Below are 21900 nucleotides of genomic sequence, written 5' to 3'. Positions count from 1 at the left end.
GAGCAGCATTCAGCAAAGAACTGATAAAATTAGTCATATTTCTTCTTACTTCTAGTGGATAAGTGACCACATTGAAATTTAATAAGAAAACATTACCTTCATGGTTAGGTAAACTGATATGTGGTTTTAATTTTTGAATTATGAATTCAGAAATTAAAACCATGAATTTGGGTTGATTTTTAATTCAGATCCACTTAATTTAAGGAGCAGTATCAGTAGCTGGAAGTAAAATGTAGCATTTGTTGTGGCCAGGAGAAAGCTGTGAACATTAAGATGTTTCAGTTCTTCTCCACAAGGCGAAGCTGAACTGCAACAACAAATTCGGAAAAAGAATTCGGCCAGCGTCGATTTCTTTTCCTGTTGAGTCAGTGCCTAGGCTTAAACTGCTTATCATTTGCAACATGTTGTTACTGAGCAGTGACGTTTATCTGGATACTTCCAGCACTGACCACCAGAAAAGGAAGAAAATGACAGAGAGGCATACTGAGTGCCTTGCAGAACTTTCTTAAAATAAATTTTGTGTTAATAGTTAGACAGATTGATTTATTTTGTTTGCCAGAGAAAGAAATCTGCCATCCTTACTCAACAAGCTGAATAAACAGATGATGGACAATGATACCTGGCTTCAGTGGAAATGGCATCATCCTGTGAATGAATAGGAGCGTACTATGAAACGTCCTCATAAATCACAATTAGTCTGGGATTTTTCCCCTTCTTATTCCTATGGTTTTGTTTGTAGTAAATGCAAGTTTTGAACAGCAGGTTACCCTACAACAACCAATGCAAGGTTAGGGCTCCAAATTGATTTCCAGCCTCTTCAGCTGTTGGCAAAGTTGCAGTGAGAATACAACAGAAGGAATGTGGGTTTGCAGCTCTCTACTCTCTATCCTGATACTATTTCATCTGAGATATTACTTACCTACCACACTTGAAGGAAGAAAAATGTTTTATGTACTTTTTTCTACTAGCCACGCAGTCTTTTAGAGCTGATTATTGCCTAATTTCTCAGAAACATCTACTTATGGCAAGCCTTTCCTTTTGGTGGAGTTGCTGTTATGTTTTGTAACTCCAAAACATTAAACCAATTCAAAGGAATTCAAGAGAGTCAACAAATGCAAGTTTAAGTTTGTTCTTCACTTAATGCAAGGTGTGCACGTAGCATGTGATAGTGTCATGGAGTATGCAATTCACTTACATTTAACTCATAATGAATAATTTAAACAAACAAGAATTCTTAAACAATATTTTTACAATGTTACTCAAATGCACAAATGAAATATTAAATACACAACAGTTGCCACAATCTATACAATTCTAAATGTTGGTGCAATAAAATTCCTCATAATCAGCTTAAGATTGTATAAATTCAGTTGTAGGAGGTATACCAAAAGGCAAAGTAAAGCCAGGACATGATTCAGAGGAGTTGCCATCTGGTTATGAAATGTTCCCTTTTAGGAGTACTGTTGGCTAGGCAAGCGAAGTTGGCATTGTGACTGCACTAAGACTTTTTGTGAAACAAATCCCTCACTGCTCAAATGTGATCAATACCAACCCTCTTGAGATATTAACTGAGCTCTTCTCACAATTATTCCACTGTCACCCTCTCTTTCAAAAGCAACATACTCAAACACGTAAGTACACCTACTTACACATTGCTAAGCTATATTGTTCTGTACCCTCTCAAGACGCTTGTGCACAAATAACTGCTGTGCTACTTCCAGTCCATTAGTCAGACCTTTAAATAGTTATATGTGTGGCATGTTGCTATAGTGGGTAGAAATAAATTTATACTTGAGAAATTCATTGCCTGTGCCCACAGACAAGTTAGGCAATTAAAAAGAGAAATAGCGAAACCTGAATTTATGTTGTACTTTTTATGTCCTTTGTAGAATATCCCAGATCATTGTGCAACCAATTAAGTAGTTTTTGAAGAGCAGTTACTGTTTCATTGCAAAAGTTATAGCAAATAATTTCTGTATAATAAGCTTCCAAAAATGACCATATGACAATGACGTAGAGAATCAAATATCATGGTTTTCTGGACATCTTCCCTGTCCCTGTCATGGAATTTTGATATCCACCTGGGAGAGTAGATAGGGTCATGGTATCACACCCATCATTATATGAAGGTACTTTTGACAGAGGAGTATGCTTTCATTGTAGTCCTGGGGTAACAATCTGGTGGGTGTTCATGTCTCTGCAATGGCTCTTGAAGTCACACTCTTATGATTCCAATTTAAGAGTGCTGCCAACTGACAAAGCTGAAAAAGAAACTTTTTCAATGGAGACACATGAGGGGAAAAGAAACATTATTTAGATTTATCAATAATACAAGTTATCAAGAATAGAGGGGGAAAAATAAAGCAGGAGAGGGCCTGCTGACTCCCAACTCTTCCCTGCCATTCCATATGATTGTGGCCAATCCACCCGGGCCTCAACTGCTCCTATGTACCAGATCTCCCAAGTCAACAATTATCCGCCACACCCACCCCATAAATGGAAAGGTTGTCCACCTCCACTTTAAATACTTCTAGTGTCCTAGTCTCTACAAATCTCTGGGATGAAGTATTCCAGAGTTTCATTGCACTCTGCAAAAGAAAAGTCAGTACAGTGTTTGATTACATCTATTGACAATTGATTATCTTACACTTTAGTATGTTTACATAGACCCTCAAAAGACTTTAAAGAAGCCTGTTCCTACTTGTTCTTTCTGTTACTTATGAAAAAAGCACTTCATTTAGAAAAAATGACTGCTTTAGATTAATTTTATGACTGAGAGTGTGAACTATCTTTTCAGGCTCCAGTGTTGTGCCGCAATTAGTTTACTTAGTTAAAGGAAGTTCTTAAGATGCAGAACCTTCTGAAGTATTCAAATATAAAATAATGTGGATACTAGAAAGCTGAAATAAAAGCAGAAAATGCTGGAAGTACTCAGCGGGCCAGGCAGCATGAATAGAAGAAGAATTAGAATTTCAAGTCAATGACCAGTTCTGCTGAAAATTCATTGATTTGTATTGCTGATTCTCTCTCCACAAATTCTGCCTAACCTGCTGAACATTTCTGTGTTAGCTAAGTTTATTTTCTAAATTAATATTTGTTCAGATCATTGATGAGAGGACAAGTGCAATGCTTCACATTAGAATCCATTAAATTCCATCTGCCATTTCTCAGCCCAATTTTCCAGCTGGTTCAGATCCCGCTGCAAGCTCTCGTAGTCTTCTTTGTTGTCCACTACACATCCAAACTTGGTATCATCCGCAAGTTTCCTGATCCAGTTATCTAGATCGTTGATATAGATGACCAATAACAATGGATTCAGCACTGATCTCTGTGGCACTCGACTAATCACAGGCCTCCAATCAGAGAGGAAACTCTCTACTACCACTTGCTGGCTTCTCCCACAAAGCCAATGTCTAATCCAATTTACTACTCATCTTGAATGCCAAGCGATCGAAACATCCTGACCAACCTGCCATGCAGGACCTTGTGAAATGCCTTGCTAAAGTCCATGTAGACAACATCCACTGCTTTGTCTTCATCAGGTTTCTTGGTAACTTCCTTGAAAATCTTTATAAGATTGGTTAGACATGACCTGCCATGCACAAAGCCATACTGACCATCCTAATCAGTCCCTGTCTATCCAAATGCTCATATAGCTAGTCTCTTTGAATATTTTCCAATAGCTTTGCCTATACTGATGTCAGTCTCACAGGCCTATAATTTCCTAGTTTAATTTAAGAGGCTTTCTTAAACAACAGAACAAAACTAACTATCCTCCAACCCTGCAGTATCTCAGCTGTTGCTAAGGATGATTTAAATATCTCTGCTAGGACCCTTGAAATTTCAGCACTTGTTCCCATAGAGCTGAGGTAACACATTATCAGGCCCTGGGTATTTTTCCATCCAAATTTGCCTCAAGACAGCAAACACCTCGTCCTCTGTAATCTGTATAGGGTCCATGATTTAGCTGCCACTTTGCTACACCTCTATAGACTCTGCGTCTGTTTCCCAAGTAAATACAGACACAAAAAATCAAGTTCAGATTCTCCCCATCTCTCTTGGCTCCACACATAGACTGTGATTCTGATCTTCTGTCACTTGGAATCCTTTTGCTTTTAACCTATCTATAGAATCCTTTAGGATTCTCCCTCACCTTATCTGCTATCAAAATCTCATGCTTTCTTTTAGCCCTCCTGATTTCCTTTTTAAGTGTTCTGTGCATCTCTTACACTCAATAAGCACCTCATTTGTTCCTACCTGCCTATACCTGCTAAGCACCTTTTTTTTAACCAGGACCTCAATATTTCTTGAAAATCATAGTTTCCTAAACCTGATATCTTTACATTTTATTATGACAGGCACATACAAGCTTAGTACTTCAAAATTTCACTTTTGAAGGCCTCCCACCTACTAAGTACACCTTTGCCAGAAGACGGCCTGTCTCAGTCCGCACTTGCAAGATCCTTCCTGATACATTAAAAATGGCATTTCTCCAATTTAGAATCTCAACCCTCGACCAGACCTATCTTTCTCCACAATTATGTTGAAATGAATGGCATTCTGATCACTAGATGTGATGTGTTCCCCTACTCAACCTTCTGCCACATGCTTTCACTCATTCCTTAGCAGGAGATCAAGTATTGCACACTCTTTCATTGGGACTTATGAGTACTGATTAATCAAACTTTCCTGAACACATTTGACAAAATGTATCACATCTAGTCCTTTTACAATATAGTAATCCCAGTCAATGTGTGGAAAGTTAAAATCAATGGCTGTTACAACCTTGTGTTTCTTGCAACAGTCTGTGATTTCTCTGCAAATTTGTCCCTCTAAATCCTGCAGACTGTTGGTGGTCAATAATACAGCACCATTAACATACTCATATCATTCTTATTTCCTCAATTCCAACCATAAAGCTTCACATGATGAGTTCTCACAACTGTCTTGACTGAGCACTGCCGTGACATTTTCCTTGACTAGTGACAGAGAACCTCCCACTTTAATGGTAGGGCACTGAGGTGTGCAGTAGACAAAGGGATCTGGAAACACAGGTCCATAATTCATTGAAAGTGGTGGCACAGTAGATAGGGTCATAAACAATAAACATAAAGGCACATTGGCCTTCATAAATTATTGAGTACAGGGTATGGGATAATATGTTGAAGTTGTATAAGATGTTGGTGAGGCCTAATTTGGAGTATCATGTGCATTTTTTGTTACCAACCTGCAGTTAAGGTGTAAATAAGATTGAAAGAGTACAGAGAAAATTTACAAGGATGTTCCGAAGACTGGAGGACCTGAATTATATGGAAAGATTGAATAGGTTAAGACTTTATTCCTTGGAACGTAGAAGATTGAGGGGAGATTTGATAGAGGTATACAAAATTATGAGAGGTATATAGGGCAAGTGCAAGCGGGCTTTTTCTACTGACATCGGGTTGATCTAGAACTAGAGGTCATGGGTTAAGAGTGAAAGATGAAGTGTTTAAGGGGAACATAGGGGAAAACTTCTTCTCTCAGAGGGTGGTGAGAGTGTGGAACAAGCCACCAGTGTAAGTAGTGCTTGAGAGCTCAATTTCAAAGTTTAAAAGAAGTTTGGTACATGGATGAGAGGGGTATGGAGCACTGAGGTCCACATGCAGGTTGATGGGACTAGGCAGTTTAATGGGTCAGAGCGTACTAGATGGGCCGTAGGGCCTGATTCTGCACTGTATTTTTCGGTGACTCTATGACATCCCATGTGGTAAAATTAAACAAATTGTGCTGATGTTAATACAGTTACTACTCTCCTAGCACGATCTAAGGTTGATTTAATCGTGACATGTAAACTTACTATCAAAAGAGAAGAGTGAGAACACGTTCCAGGAAATAAACGGGAAGCAGGGTTGATGGGATTGTTCCGAGGGACATCTTTCTATGATGGTCTCTTTCTATGATGTAAGTAAATACAAGACAGATCATTATAGAAAGGTCTATGAAAGTTCTTGGTCACAAAGCGGCAAATTATTGTTTTTGCCCTATGTCTTAGCCAACACCATGGTTGTGACATACATAGTTCAGGTTCTTCAAACTATGCAACAGGATTGATTCTGGGAGCTGCAAGTTATTCCTCATCATTCAATCTACACAGACAGTAGAGACAATAGCTTGACAGTATTTGAAGTTTGGTTTCATTGGCTTTAAAAAACTTGGATCTTAGATGGAGAAAGTAATGCACAGCCACAGCAATGTTGAGGTTTGGGTACTTGTGTTGAATTTTTCCCCTGTGAAACTCTAATCAGAGAGTTGTTTTGCATAGAAAAAGCTCTTCTGTGAGTTCTTCATTTCTGTCAACCATATTCCCAACTCTTTTCTCATAGCCCAGCAAATTATTCTCTTTTAAATGTTTATCAGTTATCTTTGTACTGTTTCTTTCTGTTTCCACCGTCAACATTTTTGTGGAAAAGTATATTTCCTCACATAGGCTTTTCTCCTTTTGCCAAGATCTCCATATCCATCAGATGATTAGCTATTTGCAAATGAGAACAGATTCCCTCAAAAAGATGTTAGCTGAATATGTGTGAAGCAAGCATTTATTAATCTAGCACTTTCCTTCGGTTCAACAACAACTCAATATTACTGTCAGTGTCACCAGAACCTTCTTCATCAAATATCGGTTGGGGTTTAGCCAGAACTCTTTGGCTTTAGCTCTTTTCTCACAGCATTGATCCAGTTAAAGGCATGAGCATTAATTACCAGAGGAGAAGTAGACAATGTTATCAGAAAATCATTTGGCAGTAAAGAATGCAAAAAATTGACTTTGGGAAAATCTTCAAGCTATGGTAATTCAATCATCAAGGAAAACCTGGAGGTGTAGGACATCTTTGAAATTAGGGAAATCTATTATTTAAAGATGAATAGTTATTAGGAGAAAATGTTTCTAATCAAGGCAAGATAACTTTGGAAAAGTGCAAGAATAGATTAGAAGTAAATCATAAAGTAGTTCAATGTTTAAAACTCATGGCAATTCCATGAAATGGAAAGAGAGGACCAGAACATTATTTTTGTACCATAGGACAACATGCCTATAGAACCACAGTGGGGATTAGCAGTTTGGGTTAACACCTGTGGTATACCAGACAACAAATTTTGTAAGTTATAAAACAACAGAAAATGCTGAAAACACTTGGGTTAGACTAAATGTGCAGAGAGAGAACCAGACTTTACATTTTAGATCAGAGACCTATCATTAGAAAAAAAAGTGATGACAGTTTCATTATGCCATCTATCAAGTAAATATTGCAAAGGTAATTTATCATAGCCCACAAATAATGCAAGTTGTTTCAGCACAAATTGGAGTTAGCAGTGGTGCTGTTGTTTGTGCACCACAGTCAATGGCATTTAGTCAACTTCCATCATTGTACTGTAAGATCTTATTTCACCAACAGTACAGAAAAGATCTGATAAATTCTTACCAGAAGTAAACCAGAGATTAACACTTGCCTAATTTTTGTACTTCAGAGAATCTGTTTGGCTTACCCCTCTCCATTAAGCTAAAGAGTGTAAATTTCTGTACTAATTGAAGCTCAGATCCATTCTTCTGAAGCAAATTAAAACAGCATGCTGAAACGTGGGCAGAAAACTGTGCTACCTGTGAACTAGATGCATCACAATTATTGGTTATATTATGCCATGTTTGTTTTGTATAAAAATGCACGTCAGAAATCCAATCATGGATGTCACTGCCTCTGCAGCAGAAATAATTTGACATAAAAATTGTACCTGTTACCAAACAAATAAAATTACCCGAAAGATATTTCACTGCACTGATTGGCCTGGCGCATTCAGGAAAAAGTGCAATATTAAATGTAACCTTTGTCACTTAAGGACATATTTACAGACCTACTAATTAATGAGAACGGTGGTGTCTGTGCACAACAACATACCAATTAAATAAAAGCATGCATGTGGGAGATGGCTTTAACTGCTGAATTCACATTGCAGCAAGTGAGAACGAACAATGCTCATGCTTAGAGAATAGCGCGTACAACAACAGATGAATACCTAGTGCTAGGGTGGGGGGGGGTGTCATTGCTCTAAAGAAAATAGATCCACACATTACACTTCCTCCCTCTTTAGAATTATGCAACATAAAACTTTATATGTATAAAATATTCAATTTCCCTCTCATAAATCCATATTCCAAATAAACATACTTTCACAATAACAGTCCAGAACTAACTTCACAGTTCTAAGGGATCAGTCTTTTGGGCAGTGCCCTGTTTCTTTCAGGATAGCACCTCTGGACCTGTGGAGTGGCCTCAGGTTTGATAGGTGTCTTGTCTAAGACAACTTTCTTGGCTTCCAGTGTCACTCTGCTGTCAGGGACATCATCTCTGAGAGTCAAGTCTGGTGACTGTAATGTGTCCGTCTTGTTGGATACAGTCGACTCAGGTGTGTTCCTCGGTTGAGCATCGGGTATCTGGTCCACATGACATCTCCATATCTGGTCTTCAACATCCACTGTGTACATCAGTGGTCCAGTTCTTGTAGCTACCCTACCTGATGTCCACTTGTCTTCTTGGTAGTCACATGCTAGGACTTCCTGTCCAATCTAAAAGCTCCTGCTGCTTCCCTTGGCAAATAGCTGAACTGTTTATTCTGAACTTCCCTCCATAGATCTGGTTTCAGGAGGTCTATGTGAGACCTGAGGAGGGCTAGGACATCGATGACCCCTGTTTCCATCCAAGGGGTCAGTGTGGACATAATGGAGGATTACAAATACCTGGGGATATGAATGGACAATAAACTGGACTGTTCAAAGAACACTGAGGCTGTCTATAAGAAGGGTCAGAGCCGTCTCTATTTCCTGAGGAGACTGAGGTCCTTTAACATCTGCCGGACAATGCTGAGGATGTTCTACGAGTCTGTGGTGGCCAGTGCTATCATGTTTGCTGTTGTGTGCTGGGGCAGCAGGCTGAGGGTAGCAGACACCAACAGAATCAACAAACTCATTCGTAAGGCCAGTGATGTTGTGGGGGTGGAACTGGACTCTCTGACGGTGGTGTCTGAAAAGAGGATGCTGTCCAAGTTGCATGCCATCTTGGACAATGTCTCCCATCCACTCCATAATGTACTGGTTAGGCACAGGAGTACATTCAGCCAGAGACTCATTCCACCAAGATGTAACACTGAGCGTCATAGGAAGTCATTCCTACCTGTGGCCATCAAACTTTACAACTCCTCCCTCGGAGTGTCAGACACCCTGAGCCAATAGGATGGTCCTGGACTTATTTCCACTTGGCATGATTAACTTATTATTATTTAATTATTTCTGGTTTTATATTGCTATATTTCTTCACTATTCTTGGTTGGTGCAGCTGTAACGAAACCCAATTTCCCTCGGGATCAATAAAGTATGTCTATCTGTCTGTCTGTATCTCAGATTCCTGCTCATGAACAGCATTGCAGGTGTTTGATTTGTCATCGCATAAACAGAGTTCCAATATACCAAAAAGAAGTTGTCCACCTTGTGCTGTAGAGAATGTTCTCCTTGTCCATCACTTTAATGGTCTTCTTGAATGTTTGAATAATCCTTTCAGCTAACCCATTCATTGCTGGGTGGTGAGGAGCTGATTTGAAATGTCTGATGCCTTTTTTCTTCATGAACAGCTGGAATTCTTCTGATGCAGATTGTGGTCGGTTGTCACTCACAATATGTTCGGGTAAGCCATTTCTGGTGAAGATGGTCCTCAGGGCGGAGACTGTCTTTGCTGAGGTAGTTGACATCATTGGTGTAATCTCCGACCACTTCCAATGAGCATCCACAGCAATCAGAAATGTGGAGTTCATGAATGGCCAACAAAGTCAATATGTACTCTTTGCCATGGTGTTGATGGCCACTCCCATGGGTGTAATGGTGTCTGTGGGGTGCACTTTGAACTTTCTGACATCCTGAACAGCTTTTGGCTAAATTTTGGATCTGTTTATCTATTCCCTACTCAAACACCTCCTCATTAACATTAAGCAGCTGTGACAGTCTCTGGTTAGTGCTACCATTTGGGCTGCCATTGCCTGTTGATGCCACACTGAGAGCTTTGACTGAGTGCCCGTCTAGTTGGATTTCTCTCAACCATTCACACCTGAAAAATGCTGGACCTCCACTTTTCAATGCTTAAAGCACTAACTGCTGTGTTTGGCCTTAATACGACACATTCATTTTCAGTTTCTTTGAGAGACACTTTTTAGCCTTTTTAAATCTTTAGCATCACTGAGGTCTTCTCTAATAGTATCTCAGGAAACAGTCTGTGGTAGTCAGCCTCTGGAATTATGAACAAATCTGATCTTGTATCCAGCTCCATTTTCAGTTTTACACCAAACACGTCTATTGCGACCCAAATGATTTTGCGATCTGCTTCAGTTATACGATGCAGTTCTAGGCACGATGGTTCATCTTTGTCAGACTCTGTGTTGCCTGATTCTGTTTCACATTTGATTACTTTATGCATTTGTTTCGATTTGTTTTTACTCGGTTGTGTTTTTTGTCTGCCTTGCAGATTCTCTCTATGTGACCTTGTCGGTGACACTTTCTGAAGACTTTTACTCTGAACCAAGTCATTTGCAACATTGGAGGATTTGCCACATCACTAACATCTTTGGCTTTTTGTACCATTCAGGGACATTTTGTGGATTTCACATTCTAACCTTTTCCATGGTTGTTCTGCACCCTTTGCTGCAGTCTCTAACAATATTGGAATGGTCAATGTCCATTCTCAGCTTAGGTCTCTTTCCGACAGTAGCTTCGTTTGAGTGCTTTGACTGCACACCATATACCACCCTGTCCCTTATTGCATCAGAAAGTCCATATCTGAAGTCACAGTAATGGATAATTTTGCTTAGTTCTGCAATGTATTCAGAAGTGCTTTCATCTTTTGACTGGTTCCTTTTGTAAAATCTGAATCACTCAGCGATTGCCAGCAATTTAGGGCTCAAGTGGTTTTGTAAAATAGTAACAATTTCATCAAACATCTTGCGTGTTGGCTTTGCAGAGGCTGCTAGGTTGTGTAAGAGATTGTGTGTCCTTGCACCCATTAGGCTAAGTAGTGCAGGGGCTTTCTTTTGCTCCTCCACGTTGTTTGCATTACAATACCATTCAACCGTCTCGATATACTTCAGTGGTGCTATCAAATTCATCAACTTTCCCAACTGAAGACCTCACCACGTTATTTTCACTTTAAGGTCAGCACTTTTCACTGTTACTCACGGGTCCTTCAACTTTCTCGTGCTGTTTTGTCCCATGACTGTCAGTGAAATTTGTGATATTTTCTGACATTCAAGTTTGTACTCATTGCCAATTTGTTGTGTCTGTGCACAATTACATGCCAATTAAGTAAAAGCTCACACACAGGAGATGGCTTTAACTGGTGTATTCACATTGCAGCAAGAGAGAGAGAGAAAGCACAACATGCATGCAAAGACAACAGAACAATACATAGTGCTAAAGGGTGCGGATCATTCTTCTAAAAAACGAGATCCATACTTTACAAGAAGTAGATCTGTCAACGAGGAACCTATTGAAAAGAACATACCATTTCATTTGAGAGATATAAATGAGAATATTAATAAGATAAAAAAATAAATAGATTGTATGTCAGGTGACAATTTATTTTGAAATTGCATGAAAATCAGATTACATCATTTAGGAACTGAAACTTACATTTTCAATCAAGCAGAGCAAAATATTGACTGGTCGGATTGGTGTTTTGGTTGTCCATCGTTTCTGGCGATGACATTTGTGCAGTTCATCAATTGTGCATTCTGAGGTGGTTCTACAGTCCGATTCTAGAAAGGCACAGACATTGACAGTAAGGGCAGGTAAACTGCCAAGCTGCTGTTGGGGCAGTCGATGTGGCCATTTTTCTCCTCTCTTAAGCAGCAGTCAGGTCTGCAATAGGATCGGATATTTAGATATCAGTAATTTTAAACAAGGTTTTTTGAATAAATACAGAGAAATATACTATTTCTGCTGTGAGTCTGTAAACACCTTTTAGGTCTTAGTCTCATTTTCCTTCAATAATGGATTATGACCGGAAATAAAACATAATGTCTGTGTTCTTTCACTAATCTCATGAGCAAGGAACTGAACTGACTCCTCACTTGGAACTTGGCGCATCATGACTTTATCCCAAAGAGCTTCCCTGGCTGGTTGCGTGGACCTGAACAGATGATTGTTTGAACACAGAGCAGTCAGTAACATGACACAATGCTTGCTAAGATAGCAGTCTTAAAACATTAGTCACCCCCTTCTCAGCCAGAACAAAAGACAGTTGCAATCTTCATTAACTTTTCTATGTTTATCTGCAGGAAATATTTGAACATGTGCTTCCCTTTTTTTTATAGATGAAGTGGAAGTTAAAGTTGGAGAATATAATGCTGTAGCAGACTCCCTGGAGCTTATTAATGACACTCTGAGGTTTCAAGGTAGGATGTGTTTATAAGTGAGAAATTTATTGATAATACTTATTTATTTAATATTTATATAATATTTATTGATAACAGCTTATTGATAATAAGCTGAGTAGGCTACGGTCAATTATGGAAAACTCTGAACATCCTCTACATAGCACCATCCAGAGACAGAGAAGCAGTTTCATCGACAGGTTACTATCGATGCAATGCTCCTCAGACAGTATGAAGAGGTCAATACTCCCCAATGCCATTAGGCTTTACAATTCAACCGCCAGGACTTAAGAACTTTTTAAAAGCTATTATTAATGCTTTTTGAGATAGTGATTTAGATGCATATCATATTTTTTACTGAGTTAAGTATTGTATGTAATTAGTTTTGCTACAACAAGTGTATGGGACATTGGAAAAAAAGTTGAATTTCCCCATGGGGATGAATAAAGTATCTATCTATCTATCTATCTACTTTGGAATTCTGGTCCTTTATCCTGACTAAAGTGCACAAGCTCTTAATCACTGTCTCATGATTAAGAACTTGCACACTATCTTAATCAAACTCTATTTGTCATTTGTCTGCATATCGTACACTAGTCCATCTATATTACGTTTATAGAATTTCCTCAATCCATTCAGTTTCTTATAACTATACTTCTGGGGCCTTGTAAGAGAAAAATCTTTCCATTCTGCCCTCTTCTTAAGTAACTGCAAGTAATCATTTCTGAAGTAGGCCCATGTACCTCGACACACAATGGCATAGTTAGCTGCCATAAATAGCTGCTGAGGGCCAACATTCTGGCCTCTGGCCACCATTGTGCTCTGAGTACACACCAAAATTAATCAAATAAATGGTCCTCACATTGCAAGAAAATTACCCCTCAGTAGGATGTAGGCAAATGCAGTGCCTGACAAGTAGTGACAAATGAAGATCATTTTGCCATTTTCATAGTGTTTGCTTGTTTTTAAAATAACTGAACTGTAAACCTTTTAAAGATAATTGAATAATTAATTCTTGGCTCTTTGTCAGTCTAGTGTTGAATAGACCAAGACAGTTTGAGCTTTTTGATGCTGATTCATGCTGTGCGATTTACAATGCTGGCCGCACAACTTGCATTTTATTTATAATACCACAGCTTTTCTATTTCATAATTTAATAGGCTGGCCAAAGCAGGTTAACCAAAATAACAGTAGGATACCACATCATCTTAAATTGAAACTTCTGTTCCTGCTTTCAGGTGTTGAACCTCCGAAGGATAGGACCATCATCCAGCCACAACTGCGCAAGATTTCCTTGCCACTCTACTGCATTCTTTCTGCTCTAACCATCGTGGGAATGTTCATGTCCAGTGCTTTCCTCTTCTTCAATATCAAAAATCGAAATCAAAAGTAAGGCTTGTTCTAATTAGCTCTTGACTTTAAAGCTCAATACTTAAGGAAAATAAATTATTAGATAGAAGTTAAAAGGCATTGATCACACCAAGAATTCAGATAACAACAAAAAAACCCCAAACATTACTTGGATGATAACAATCTCTTTACATGAGTTGAAGATTTCAGTTGTAATGCTGATCGGTGTTTTTTAGTTATATCATGAGGCTCATGAGATTAGTTTTATTCAGCTTCTAGTCTATATATATATATATATACCAGGGGAAATCAGTACATTGTTGCCAAGGGCTCTCCACGTAACAGGCAGTGGTTGGTATTTATGCTAAAAAATTAACTATTGTCTTAGATTTGTTGTATATCTATGAAGTGATACTGGCTGAACAAATAAATGGACCAATCGCTATCATGTTCAAACTGCCATCAATCATGATGAAAGTTATTCTGTGCTGCTTAGTGATGTTTTCAGGACTAACTCAAAAAGCTAACTAGCACAGAAGCTGCCCCTTCAGCCATCACATCCATCAAAGTCAAAGTTAGAGTAAAATTTATTACCCAAGTATGTATACGTTACCATATACTACCTTGAGATTAAGCTCCTTGTAAACATCCATAGAAATTTTTTTAAAAAGAATTTACAAAAAGACTATACATAAACAAAGACTAACAAAAATCAATGTGCAAAAGAAGCCTAATTGTACAAACTGAACGCGAGTTGTAAAGTCCTTAAAAGTGAGTCTGTGGTTGCAGAAGTGCAAAGTTATAGTGGGTGAAGTAATCCATTCTGGTTCAGGAGCTTGATGGTTGCAGAGTAATGCCTGCTCCTGAACCTGGTGGTGTGGGACCTAAGGCTTCTGTACCTCCTGCCCAATGGCAGCAACGAGAAGAGAGCATGACTTGGATGCTGGGACATTGGTGTTAGATGCTGCTTTCTTATGGCAGCGCTCCATGTAAATGTGCTCAATAGTGGGACAAGCTTTGCCTGTGATAGACCGAGTTGTATCTACCACTTTCTATAGACTTTTCCATTCCTGGACATTGCTGTTTCCATACTAGGCAATGATGTAACCAGTTAGGATACTCTTCACTGTGTGTCTGTAGAAGTTTGTCAAAGATTTTGTTGGCATGTGGTGTCTATGCAAATTTCTAGAAGTGTTGTCATCATTCTCTGTGATGGTACTTACGTGCTGGTCCGAGATCAGATCCTCTAATATGATAATGCCAAGGAATTTAAAACCACTGACTCTCTCTGCATCCATTTCCCTAATGAGGACTTGCTCAAAGACATCCAGCTTCTTTCTCCTGTAGTCGATAATCAGCTGTTTGGTTTTGCTGAGTGAGAGGTTGTTGTTGTGGCACTCTTCATCAGGCTTTTTAATCTCCCTCCTATATGCCGATTCATCGCCACCTTTGATTTGACCAACAATATTGGTGTCATCAGCAGAATTATATATGGCATTGGAGCTGTACCTAACCACACTATCACAGGTATAAAGTGAGTAAAGAGGGGGCTAAGTGCACAGCCTTGTGGTGCATCTGTTCTAATGGTAATTTTGGAGATGTTGTTACCAATTCATACTGATTAGGGTCTGCTAGTGAGGGCATCGAGGATCCAGTTACATAGGGAAGTTTCATGGCCCAGGATTTGGAGCATAACATTGAGTTCCAAGGGGATGATAGTGTTGAATGCTGAGCTGTATTCTTAACATTAAGTTCCTTGGCATTGTCATATCAGAGGATCTGTCCTGGCACCAGCACATTAATGCTATCACAAAGAAGGCACAGCAGCACCTCTACTTAATTAAAAGTCTGCATTGATTCAGTATGTCACCAAAAATGTTGACAAACTTCTATAGATGCACGATGGAGAGTATCTTAACTGATTGCATCATGATCTGGTATGGAAACACCAATGCCCACATTCTAATCTCAACACAAAATGTAGCTCCATTGGGCAGGTTTTCTTTTCAAGAACACTTTAATAAATTAGCCTCACACAATACAATAGATGAGTTTTTAATTTACTATGGGTAAAGCCCTCCCCACCATTGAACACATCTACAAAGAGTGCTATCACAGGGATGCAGAATCCTTCATCAGGAACCCCCACCATTCAGGGCATGCTCTCCTCTCACTGCTGCCATTGTGAAGCAGGTACAAGAGCCTCGGGACCCACACCACCAGGTTCAGGATCAGTTATTACCCTTCAACCATTAAGCTCTTGAACCAGAAGGGATAACTTCACTCAACTTCACTTGCCACATTACAGATCTGTTCCCACAACCTATGGTCTCACTTTTAAGGACTCTTCATCTCATGTTCTTAATATTTATTGTTGGTTTATTTATTATTATTTTTTTCTTTTGTATTTTCACAGTTTGTTATATTTTGTATGTTGGCTGTTTGTTCCCCTGGTGGATGCAGTCTTTCATTGATTCTATTAAGTTTATTGGATTTATTGAGAATGTCCGTAAGGAAATGAATTTCAGGGTTGTATATGTTGACATATATGTACTTGAATAAAAAAATTTAATCTAAACTTTAATATGTGAAAACCCACCACTGAAATCGACTAATTTCCAATAAGGAGCTTCTATGCCATATTTGAAGTGCTTGCTTTGCAGTTTAGTTTTGACCTCCTAACACTGAATGTGGCTAATGCTGGATATCAACGAATGATTCTTTTTGGAAAAAAATAGATTGTTGAACACTATCAGTTCTTGATCTTCACTAGCTGAGAAAAATAAAGTAAAACATCAGTACTACAGCAATTCATAATGACATTGTGACTGCTTTGGAACAGAACCATGGTCAGCAAAAATGATGAATAATTGATCCATCTCAGCTTCCTCTTGATACCTTCGCCATCCTTTCATTCCATTTGATACCAAGAAATGGCTGAGGACATTGTATATAGAAGCACTACATTCCGGGACTAGCTGCCTGTTTGGTCAAGCTGTTCCAATACACAGCAGTTGGAATACCGGCATCTGGCTGTTCATGTGGAAAATTGTCCAGATTTGTCCCATTCATAAAAAGCAGGACATATCTAATCATGCTAATTATCACCCAAATGGTCCAATCTCAATCATTAGCAAAGTGATAGAAGCTATCATTGACTGTATCAACAGTCAGCATGTGCCCACCAGTAGCCTGCTCACTGATTCCCATTTTGGCTTTCACCAGGGCTACTTAGCTCTAGATATCATTAGACCTTGATACAAACTTGGACCAGAGAAATGAATTCCAGAAGCGGTATAAGGTAGCATCAAGTTAGCATTTATCCAGATATGTCATCAAAGCGCTCTGGTAAAACTGAAGTCAATCAACATCAGACCCTTAAGAAAACACTCATTGCCTGGATTTCTACCTCACATAGGTTGAGAATGTAAGAGGTCAATCATCCCAGCCCCAGAATGTGCACAAGAATGGGTCCAGTCATCTTTAACTACTTCACCAATGACTTCTCTTCCATCTAATGAGCCGAAGTGTACAGTCCTCAGTGAACTGTTCAATTCATTTGAAAATACTCAGACAATAAAACAGTCCAAGCCTACGTGCAACAAAACCTAGAAACCATTCGGGCAAAGGCTGAAAACTAGTCACACGTCAAATATACCCATCTCCAACAAGGGTATCTCTCATCCCCTATCACTGACATTCTCTCTTTTATCACTATCACTGACCTTTCCCCCGTGAGGGACGCAGGTGGTCACCATTGATCAGCTGAACGGATGCCATTGTTAGCCGGTCAGGAAATGGATGCCCTGAGGTCAATGACTCACCTCCTGAGACTTCAAGGCTTTTCCATCATCTATGAGGCACGTCAGAAGTAAAATGGAATAATCTGTCATTTGCCTGGATAAGTACAGTTCCAACAACATGAGCTTAACAACCAGACCAAAGCACTTTACTTGATGATACTCATCCACCACCCTAGGAACTCATTTCCTGCAGCGGCAACACAGAGAATCTGTATGTGCAGCGGCTACAGAATACATTGTTGTTATTCACCTAGTGCTGCCTCAGCATCTCCTAGACATTCAAATTCAACCATGTAGGACAATAACAGCAAGGTCGTGCTAACACCACCACCTGCAGGTTCCTCTTCAAGTTGTACTCTTTCCTGATAGGGAAATAAAACACAGGTCCTTCATTGTCAGTGAAGTCAACAGTTCCATCTCAGTTGGAAGGTGCTGAGATAAGCTGTTAGATAGGCTACAGTAAGATTTCTGTGCCTACTTCCCTTAGAATAATTTCCAGAAAAAAATATAGTTAAGAAAAATTGGGTTTTAAATTAAACAATGGGATAGGTCCATGAAATGCCATCATATATGTCAAATAGGCACACAAACATGACAGTGAAATCCTTTGACAGATAACAAGTTCTGTTCTGGGGAAAATCCTGGTAGAATTTGTTGATGAAATGTGCTGTACGGTGTCCAAAGACATGGAAAGTTTTCAAGATTTACAAGTTTCTTTTAATCGTTTTGTCTCTTGCTGAACAATGGTTGTCAGAAGCTTATTTAGGTATCATTTATCATCATGATTTCCAAGAAGCGTAGCCATGTTTAGAAGTGCCATTCTGTTTCCAAAAGGCTCTTTGTTTTCTTTTGGCCAGTTACGTTATAATAAATTTACTTCTTTAGACAAATAGATTTTATTTTCTAAAATTCTGTGAGATGGTCCATGGATTATAATCATTGGCTCAATTTCTCATCTTGCAAGCTCGAAGAGCTTATCTCAAATGATTGCATGCATATCTGTTTAAGAATTGTGTCGTTAAATAGTGGTTGTCATTCTGTGATTTATGTGCACCAAAGACCACTCTTACAAATAAAAGCAAGGAGTAATATTATTAAAACTAATAACTGTTAACTGTCTGTTTCTTTCTTAGGTTGATAAAGATGTCCAGTCCCTACATGAACAACCTTATTATTCTAGGGGGAATGTTATCTTATGCATCCATCTTCCTCTTTGGCCTTGATGGGTCGTTCGTTAAGCCCAACACGTTTGAGACTCTGTGTACAGTAAGTACATGCACTGATTTGTATTTCTGTGGACAACAGTTCCTTAGTTCACTGTGTGTGGAGCAGGGTCACATTAATCGCCCACCGCTGGTTGTTCTGTGAAGATGAGGGGCCTTCAGTGGTTCGTTTTTAATTAAGTTAAAGAAAAGCTAAATCTCAGTCCCATCGTGCACAATGTATAATAATTGTTTTGTGGGTTTATGAATGGCAAAGTATTTGTCAAAATCTGAAGATGTACAGCAAGCCTGTTTTAAAGTCTTGTTGTTTGGACAAGATTCAATTTATCTTGTGAATTTTCAGTGAATCTGCAGCATCTTTATTAAAGTCACTGTAGCGTTGTTTACCTTCATGTTTTCTGTGAGAAAATAGCTTGCAGCAAATTGAGACTTATGCCTGGAGACTGTAATATTTCAGACCAAATTCCTACTCCATGTGATTAGTTGATATTTCAGTACATTTACAGATATTAAGTAAAAGATGTTGGTCTATCAATAGTTTCAATATAGTCCTTTCATTTGTTTTATGGATGGTGAAATAGCCCTCAGCCATAGGTATACATGGTCATCTAACAATTAGCATAACACTATTGCGATGTCAGCAATCAGGGATAATTTTCCACCGCTGTCTGAAAGGAGCTTGTATCTTCTTCCCATGACCATATGGGTTTCCTCCAGGTGCTCCAGTTTCATTCCATATCCCAAGCACATACATAGCATTGTTTACTTTCACCATCCATAAACCAAATGAAAGAACTATATTGAAACTATATATGGGTTAGGGTTAGTATAGTGTGGGCATGCTATGTTATCACCAGGATAGCAACACTTGTGGGCTGCCCCAAGAACATCTTCAGGTTATGTTGGCTGTTAACACAAACGACACATTTCACTGTGTGTTTCAATGTATATGTGACAAATAAAGCTAATCTTTAATCTTTATGTACTATCCACAGTAAAAGGTTAAAATGATTGAGTGACAGAGTGAGATTTTTGTCTCCGCTCAGTGTAACAGCAATATCAGTATGCTGGTTGCTCTGTAATAGAAGAACCACATACCATTACCTCTCCCCATCTCATTTGCCCACCCATGTACATTTCTTAAATATATAACACATTCTTTGACAAATTTGGTTGGCTGTTCATAATTTGATTGCAGTAAGTCTCCTCAGCCTTGTGAAATTCATAGACAATGATACAAAGACAAATGTATTAGGAGAACTGGACAATCTGAATCATTCAGTATCAACAGTGGAATGAAGCAGGACTTCATACTGGCTCCCGAAAACGTTAACATTTACTTCCAATTTCTTTTAAAACAAGCATTCTATGATGCTCAAGAAAGTGACTACCTCAGCACTAGATTGTTGAAGGCATGATTAATGGCCCACAGTTCATTGCTAAGATGAAGGATATCATCATTAGAGATTTGTCTGCAGATGCTGTACCATTATGGTGCAAAATGTTGTATGACTAAGCTCTCTAAGTCATGCAGAATCTTTGAGTTAGCAGTAAGCTTAAAGATGATGTATCATGCACCAGGACTCTCCTGAATCAGATCCAGATACTATTTATTAGTTTTGTCTCCCACTCTTTACAGTAAACCACAATATTAATTTTAATAATAAGCTCAACAGTAAAATTGACAATGCAGTTTGATTCTTTGGTCCCTCGCAAGCAAAACTTAAAATAATTACAAATTAAAGCATGAATTTGTACTTATGAGATAGCTTTTATCCATTTTTCCATGTGACTCAGAAATATGGGCAGCTAATGTCAAATATAAACCAGAAGATTAAATAGCTTTCAACTAAGTTGCCTGTGTAACATTCTTCAAGGAAGATGACAGAACTGATGATGAAAGTGCAAGAGTTCAACTACACTGGTTTGTCATTTTAGCATGGAAAAGTAAAAGCATCAGAGGATCCTGAAGAACCTGGTGTATTCTGAAAGAACAGCAGACTGCTGCACAAATTTTGAGACGCTGCTGAAATGATGTATTATCCTACACAATCCTCCGGGAAGATTGGAGTGCTGAGTATTGCCGTAATTGGCAGTCAGTCTGCAGATGAAGAAGGGTGCTGAGGGGTGGAGCAGGTCAAGTTTTGTCATAACTCCATCAGATAGATTAAGGGTTTGTTATTTACCTCAAGAGCTTCAATCAAGCCTTTCCCATGGACAAAACCATCAGAGTCCCAACTACTGCAAAACTCCTATGTTGCTATGGTGCTATAATAGTATTTCCAAATAACCAAATGTGGACAATACTTAATATGTGTTTGGTCTTAGAAGTACAGTTATAATTGTCAAAAATATCAGCACTTTTTTTGTAATTTTCTTTCTTAGAAAAGCTGCTTACAGCTTTCCTAGAAAGTGACTATTTTAGAATGGGATTATTGAAGTCTCAGGATTGTATTAAAACTTTGTAAGTAAGAATGGGACGTGAAGCCTTCTGAGCATTCTATATTATAGCAAACATTTGTTGAACATATCCTGCTACTTTAACTCTTCAGGAAGCAGGTTGTAATTAACTTGTGAATTAACTCATTGTGTCTTGTTTCATGGTACAAAGAGATCACATGTTGTATTAAGAGCTTAATGGAGTTGACTCTATTTTGCAAGTTGTTTTGGAATTGCTTCGTAACTAGGGAAACACTTTTGGCTTAAGTTTTTGTGACAAAACCCAGAATAGAAAGAAAATGAACTGCATTAACAAATGATAAATAAAGATAAAGATGTAAAGAAGCTGTCAACTTGTTAATCACCTTTAATTCAAAACAGAGTTAAATTGGTTTTCTTTTTGGCCAGACTCTATATCATTACATTTACATTTCAATGGATGTATGAAATGAAACATTGGTTGAGCATCTCTTATCCAAAATGCTTGGGACCAGAAGTATTTTGGATTTCAGACTTTTTCAGATTTTGGAATACAGTATTTACATCTATATAATGAGATATCTTGGAATGGGACCCAAGTCTATACATGAAATCCATTTACATTACATATACAACTTATTCACATACCCTGAAGGTAGTTTTAT

At 38.5% G+C, this 21900-nt stretch overlaps 1 protein-coding gene across 1 annotated transcript in view; it reads left to right on the top strand.

Moving 5' to 3' along the window:
• The window catches only part of gabbr2 (gamma-aminobutyric acid (GABA) B receptor, 2), a 977227-nt gene that overhangs the window by 784297 nt on the left and 171030 nt on the right, over positions 1 to 21900 (top strand). The window contains exons 9-11 of the mRNA XM_073054235.1: positions 12382 to 12462; positions 13680 to 13830; positions 18728 to 18860. Coding sequence (XP_072910336.1) covers positions 12382 to 12462; positions 13680 to 13830; positions 18728 to 18860 — 365 coding nt within the window. The remainder of the gene's footprint in view (positions 1 to 12381; positions 12463 to 13679; positions 13831 to 18727; positions 18861 to 21900) is intronic.

The sequence above is a fragment of the Hemitrygon akajei genome, chromosome 8, assembly GCF_048418815.1.
Source record: "Hemitrygon akajei chromosome 8, sHemAka1.3, whole genome shotgun sequence".
Lineage (NCBI taxonomy): Eukaryota > Metazoa > Chordata > Chondrichthyes > Myliobatiformes > Dasyatidae > Hemitrygon > Hemitrygon akajei.
The sequence above is the reverse complement of the archived record's forward strand: the minus strand, read 5'-3'. Positions and strand labels throughout refer to the sequence as shown.